At 38.7% G+C, this 7,578-nt stretch overlaps 1 protein-coding gene across 1 annotated transcript in view; it reads left to right on the top strand.

Annotated features, from left to right (window-relative positions):
- The first annotated feature begins 328 nt into the window (after positions 1–328).
- LOC109377520 (catenin alpha-2-like) overlaps positions 329–7,578 on the top strand; it is a 130,121-nt gene continuing 122,871 nt past the window's right edge. Inside the window, exon 1 of the mRNA XM_019633893.1 lies at positions 329–334. Coding sequence (XP_019489438.1) covers positions 329–334 — 6 coding nt within the window. The remainder of the gene's footprint in view (positions 335–7,578) is intronic.

Raw genomic sequence — 7,578 nt, 5'->3', positions numbered from 1 at the left:
GAGGAGGATTTTAATGGACCAGGTTGGGAAGAGCTTACATCACCGATGCTCACAGTCTGTTCCCTGGAATCCAATCGATTGATGCAGTCTTGTGACCAAAGGAAAAAGAAGGGGGTTTAATAGCACCAGGAAGTCTTCTCCAGTGACAATAATAAAAATAATAAATAAACTTACTTTCATTAAAAACAAATAAATATATAATATGTAACTAATACGGCTAAATCTTCAGTATGCTTAACATTTTTAAAGTTTTACAAATCAGAGTTGCTTTAGGCCATCATTAGCTGGTACCTCAAGGAAACTAGAATAAGAGTCCTTGATAGTAACAATGGATGTAAGTACATATTTCAGCTTCTCAGCTGTGATTATAATGTTTAGCCTCATAATGTAGCTGACATAAAGAGCTTGTGTTAAGAGCAGGGGGAGGGTCACTCTGGTCAGAATGGCTATCATCAATAAATCAACAAACAACAAGTGCTGGTGAGGCTGTGGAGAAAAGGGAACCCTAGTGCACTGTTGGTGGGATTGCAGATTGGTGCAGCCATTATGGAAATCAGTATGGAGGTATCTCAAAAAACTGGAAATGGAACTACCTTATGACCCAGCCATTCCACTCTTGGGTATCTATCCAGAGAAACCCAAGATGCTAATTTGAAAAATTATATGCACACCTATATTTATTGAAGCACTATTTACAGTAGCCAAGACTTGGAAACAACCGAAATACCCATTGGTAGATGACTGGATTAAGAAACTGTGGTACATTTATACAATGGAGTATTAGTCAGCTATAAAGAAGAAGGAAATTGTACCATTTGCAACGATATAGATGGACCTAGAGACTATTAAGTGAAATAAGTCATTTGGAGACAGACAAATACCATATTATCTCACTTATATGTGGAATCTAAAACACTGAATGAATAAGCAAAGTAAACAGAAATAGTCTCAGAGATATAGAGGAAAAACTGATGGTTGCTAGTTGGGAGGGTGGTGGGGATGAGGGAGAAGGGGAAGGGATTAGACAGCATAAATAGGTAACTACAGTATTGCCACAGGGATATGAAGACAGTTCGGGGAATATAATTAATAATGTTGTAAATATTTTGTAGGGTGTCAGATGGCCACATGTCTTGTTAGGGAGACCACTTCATGGATGGGGTAGAGGCTTGATCACTGCACTGTACACCTGAAGCTGATGTTGTATAATATTGTATGTCAACTATAATTAAAAAAAAAAATATATATATATATATATATATATATATAGTCACGGGATGTGGAGTATAGTGTGGGAGTGGAGTCAATAGAATTGTAATAGATATGTATGATATCTGGCGCAGGGAGTGGGGCGGTGGATTGGGGGAGGGGGGTTGTCACTTTGAAGGGTAAAAGGTATAACTATTGTAATGTGTTGTACACCTGAAACTAATGAAAAAAAAGAGTAGGGGGAGGGTCAACTCTGCATTTTTTACAGTTTGCTTGCTTTTTTAGTGTTATCTTCAAACTTCAGTTTCTTTGCAAGTGCCTTTTTAAGTTTCTGGTCTGTGTGTGTGAGAGAGAGAGAGAGAGAGAACAAGAACATCAGTCAATCCTTAAATGCACATAACCAGATCTACTTTAAAGAGTAAGGCCACTACTGCCAATTCCTTGGATTGGTGTCCCCCCACCCCACCCTTCCCTCAGGATACCCCATTTGTTATATGTGGCTCAAGGTAATGTGATGTAGGGATGGGTGGAGGTGCCAGTGTAAGTTCTTATATGAAACATTAGTCTGGCATAATTTAAAAAATATTTTTAGACAAAAACCAACACAGAATGCTGGTATTTTTTTTTTCTGTATCCCAGCGTTGTCCATTACTCCCTGTAGAGTGTGTATATCCTGTATTGGAGTCTGCTAATTTTAAAGAAGAAAAATGTCAGAGCCAGTGCCCTTGTCAATCAAAGACTGCAATGAAAAGACGGTGAATTTGGTGGGAATGGACATTTTGCACACCTGAATCCTTTAGTTAACATAGTGTTAACTGAAGAATATTTTAGTTGTGGTTTCAGATTTGTTTCTACTCTTTCTTGGAACAGCCTAGTTTTGTTTCATTTTATTATAACTTCAGTAAATACAGAATAGTGAAATTGTGAACATAATTTAGTCATTCTTAATTTTCAGGGACATTCAAAACAGCATGGGGTTTTCTCAGATGGGCACTGACTGTGAAAACATTTAGGATTTTTAAAAACAAAAACACCTTCTTACTCACAATCCCTGATTCTTAGCTTTCAGTGACTGTCTGGCATTGCTTCCATGTCTTAAATTTGAATGTCATTTTTCATTGCTGTAAGTGTAGACATTGACAGTTGTGCAGATTCCAGAAAAACCTAGGATGTCAGTAGATACTGTAAAACAACTTTGTTTCTTGTGATTATTTGATTTACCACATTTTTTTTTCATCTAAAATGCTGTAAATTAATAAGGTATATACTTTAAGAACCTCCACGGAAAACATAAAAGTACTATCAAGTATACCTTTTAAATGAAATAGATTATAGGATTCATCCTTATTTTGGATATGTAAAAGTGTGGAAAAGAGGCATATCTTTGGGTTGACAGAATACAGTATATCCTACTGTCTTTCAGCAAAGATTTAAGGATACTTTAAAGGATATATAAAGGACGTTTAACATACCTTAAAGAAAAGTGATTTTTAAGCAAAGCAAGATGAATATTAAGTACATATAAAGAACAAAGATTGAAACTACTACAGTGATACTACTTATTGAAACTTGGAACCACAATTTGGGTTAAACTCTTTTGAAGTCAGTGCAAAAAGGAAACATTAATGTGTTGTTCAATTTAATGTTCATAGAATAAAACCACCAATTTCTAAGGAGATGCTCCTGTATTCCTAGTACTGAAATCATACATAAATTCCCCTGTATAATGTGAAGAATGATAACTTATCAATTACCTTAGAGGGTACAGAGTGAGCTTCTTAAAATTCTTAGTGGTATTATCCCTCCATTGAGGTACATAGTATCATACTAAAGCAGTAAAAACTTTTCGACCAATTGTCAGGCACGAGGTGTGATCAAACAATATGGTGAATGTTTAAATAAAAATATATATATATATGTATATATACATATATTATAGTAAAAGACACATTGCCATTAATCTCCTTCAAAATACTCCCCCTGTCTTCGAACACATTTATTCCATCATTCTTGCAACTTTCTGAAACTGTTCTGGAAGTCCTCTTTTGTGAGAGTCTTTAGTTGTGCTATCGTGGCTGCCTTGATGTCCTGAATTGATTCAAAACCTTTACCTTTTATGGTCATTTTGACTTTGGGGAAGAATCAGAAGTCGCACAGTGCCAGATTCGGTGAATAAGGTGGCTGAGGACACACCGTAATACTTTCATTTGACAGAAATTGCCGTACAGCAGAAGTGATGTGTGACATGAAGCGTTGCCATGATGGAGAATGAAACTGTTTGCCCATTTCATGTTAATGCGTTGTTCGTGATCCATGATTTATGGCACACTTGAAAACACACTGTCTCTCAACTGTAGCTCATACCCAACTGACTGCACTAAACAAGTTGAAACTTGTCACACACTGTTACTAAGGTTTGATGTGCCGCTTCCTGTATTGAAGCTCCTGGCTTTCTGTTGGATGGCACTGGGCAGCAGCATTCACCGTAGTTTTTGGTCACAATGGAAAGCTTCCGTGTCACACATCGCCTTGACTCACAGACACTACTGGGATACTTCCTAGGAAGTAAATTAGAATCACTTCTCACCTACAAGATGAATGGAGATCCCCCACCCAACTGTGCTACCCTATAAATTGGAGCCAGAGAAAGTTTAGCCTAGAACAAATTTTAATGTAGGTATAATTAGCTACTTACCTTGGCCGTAAAAATGCCTCAACACCCAATCATAGAATGTCTATTTTGGGGTTAATTTCTGACTCTACTTTTTGGTATTATATTCTTTAAGATAAAGTATTTAGAAAATGTATACCAATGCAATTGGTTGAGAATACTTGCCTTGTGGCTTTAGTTAAAAGTTGAGGGTGCATCTACAAATAAATAATAACTTAAATGGAACACATTCTGTATGGGCTTTCCTTATAGCAATAATTAACTGAGAGAATTCAGATCTGTTTTAGATTAAATAATAAAACCTTACCTTCAAAGTTTAAGAGTGCTTGCTTCCAGGTCTCAGTATCAGTGAACATGCATCTGAATTCTACATTGTCAATAGCAGATAATGAGTAGGAAATTTCAAAGACACAGAATAGCTCTCTATTTTATCCCTTTATAAATTATTAGTGCATCTTTAAAAGATCCTCATTTCAGATGCTGACCTTTGAAGCTGTGGATGCATCATTATCTGTGGTTCTTGTGATTTATTTCTTGTCTAAAATGGTGTGTGGAATTGTGTTTGGCAAGAAAGACCAATGCAACAGGAAACTGAGTGCATTAGTCTCTATGACGTGGAAGTCTTACTTTAGGCGTTAGTGAGGCCACAGCAAGTCGGTATCATCACCTTCTTTAGCTTCAGAACTCGTCCAACCTTGCTGCTTTCCTTTTCACTGTGCACAACATACAAACATCTTAAATGTCAGGGAGGTTCTGCACTAGGAGATAACTTCTAATGGAGCATACCACAAGGTGGGCATGTGTGTTTTCGTATATTTTATAAGGAAAAGCACAAGCCATATTAGTGCTTAGTGTCTAATTGCTAAGCGAGTAAATTAGGTTATCAAGGACTATTTCAAGGAAAACATCATTTTGCCTCTTTTTTTTTTTTTTGGCAGTTAATTTTTTAACTTGGCAGCCCTTAAAACTTAAGGTTTCTCCTATAGGCTTCATATGATCAAATATATTACTATTTGAAGGTTTACCTCTCTCCTATTTGAAGTTAGACCAGGTTTCTTTTTCCATTTAACTTCAGTTGCTCCTAGAATAAATAACTCATTTTTGATCATTTTGTTTTCAAATATTCAACTCACAGAGCTCTTGCTTTATTTTTAGGCTACATGGTAATCAGAGTCCTGTCTCCTGTTAGCTGCGTAGTTTTGACAAATGGAATACTCAAAGCGATTGCAAGAGTAGAATTCACAAAGACTTACTACTCACACCTGCAAAGTGCATGAATCTGGCGAAATGATGCCCAAGAAATCATTTTTATTTTCAGCTCTTAGTGCTCTTTCATTGGTCTTCTGGAGAGCTCAAATAATTGCTTGCTTTGCAGTCTACACATCTGTAGGCTCTCCCGTTTCCAAGTTCCCTGCGATATCTTTACAGAGGAGAATGCCTTCCAACCAACAGTCAGTTGATCAATTCATCAACAAGTTCTTTTTGAGGCTCAGGATATGTCATGGCACCTAAAATAAACAGGACAGTTTGCCTGTTAGAAGTAATAGCTTTGTCTCTTTCTTTTGCTTCAACTAGACAGCTGTTTCTGAGAGTGAAGTCCATAATCCGTACATATCATCATTTTATGTGATGAATACAAAATGGCCTAGCCCAGACCTACCTGAGCAGACGTACCACTGTAAGTTCTGGAAATTTGCCTTCTAAGAGACAGCTAGGTGATTCTTAGGCATGATAAAGTGTGATGATCATTATCCTAGAATTCAGTGCTTCTCATATTTTAATGTGCATTTGAATTACCTGGGGACCTTGTTAAAATGCAGATTCTCTTTTAGTAGGTCTGGAGCAGGGCCTGAAATTCTACATTTCTAATAAGCCCTAGGTGACAACAGTGTCTCCAGAATTCATTTACTTTTTGTTTAAAGATTTTATTGGGGAATTGGGGGAGGGGAACAGTGTTGGGGAATTGGGGAAAGGGAACAGACATACAAGTTGCTATCCTTTTGTTCTTCAGTCTAGTTGTGGAGAATGTCACTTCACTGGCCCATATTGGTATTATCATTGCGTTCTTCCCAGGAGAGGCAGTCGCTCGCTGGCCATTGGATGGCTGCTTACAGCAGCTCACAAAGGTTCACACCCGCTGCTGGCCAGCCCACTGCAGTCTACACCGTCTCCAGTGACTCACGGCAGCCCAGCTCCGGGTCGAGCTGTTTTTCACCACCTTAGCTGTAGAGTGCACAACGTCACTGGCCCATGTGGGATCCGAACCAGGACCCTGCTGCTCAGAGCTGGCGTCCCAAGCCAACTCCTAACCAATGCACCACTTAGCCGGCCCCAGAACTCACTTTCAATTGACTGCTGTATGGGTGAGGCTTAGACGAACTGTACTGTTGCTGGCTCTGGGCAGATGTGACAGTTGCCAAGACAAAGTGCCTTGGTGCCCTCACTATTCCTTACTCTTTTGGACAAAGAAGTACTCTATGTCTATCAAGATCCTGGAAGCAAAGAACTGATCAAGTAGAAGAGTCATGTCCAGATAAATTGTCTTATAATAAAACACATTGCAAGAAAAATAAAAGAAGGAAATGGTATTGGGCACTGCCCTACTGTTGTGCAGGAATGGAGGATCTACACTTATGACATTAAATGCTGAGCCGTTTATAGCAGCCTGAGTCTCACACTTGTATACTCAGATCACACCATCAGCATATCTGCAAACAAGGGTGCCCATCCTCTGGCTAGTGCTGAGGTTGTTCATTGGCCAGAGTTCATTGGAACCTCCATTATGTCACGGTCCTAGGACCCTTGACCACTTATACTCTGATCTCTGAACTGTAGGATTTCTCCTCTTCTTTGATGAGAGGCAGAGAGAGACATTAAGGAAATACTTGTAATGGGGCTAGAGAGAAGTCGAGTAGAGAGGCTGAGGAGCTTAGAGAGAGGGGCATGCTGTAGATTAAGAGAGGAATTGGCATAGCTACTGAAACAGTTCTGGAGGATGTGATCAGATTCATTAAAGGGGTGATGGTAACAGCATGTTTCCTGGTATAGGAGGGAGGAAGATAAAGATGGGGTACCAAGAGAAGTCAGGTTGATGGCAGATCACGTCTCTTTTAAAGCTACAGGAGTTTGGAGAAGGAAAAAGATTATTGCTAAAAGAATTAGCTAGGAAATATTTCCAGGAGGGAGGATAATTGAGTCAATAACACTAAATGTGGCAGAGTGGTAAGATAAGATAGAACCAATTTAATTTTGGCAACTAAATAAATACGTTAGTGAAGGATAAGTTTAAGAGGACTCTGCTGCAGGAGATGTGGGGATGAAAGCAAAAGTTAGTGGGCTGAGAAATGAATAGAAAAAGAAAATGGAGACTGTAACATATGCTTCTCTTTAAAAAAAAATTGGCAGTGATGATAAAATCTAAACTCCTTAGCTTGGCTCTCAGAGCCTTTCAAAAGTTGGTTCCACCACATCTATCTAGCCTTGTGTCCTGTGTCATTCATATACAGCCTTCTTCTCAAGTAAGACAGGTCCCCTTACTGCCCTGGAAAACGTCATGTCCACTTGTACAGGTCGATATTCATGCTCTTACTCCTGGTCTCTGTTGCCGGAACTTCATGTTTTCTTTTTTCCCCCTGCTGCACAAGATGTGCTTCGTATTGTTAGAGAAGAAAGGAGAGTGTGTGGATCTTGAATGACTC

This window comes from Hipposideros armiger, unplaced genomic scaffold (genome assembly GCF_001890085.2).
Source record: "Hipposideros armiger isolate ML-2016 unplaced genomic scaffold, ASM189008v1 scaffold_1432, whole genome shotgun sequence".
In the NCBI taxonomy this organism is placed as follows: Eukaryota; Metazoa; Chordata; class Mammalia; order Chiroptera; family Hipposideridae; genus Hipposideros; species Hipposideros armiger.
This window is presented reverse-complemented; position numbering and strand designations above follow the sequence as displayed.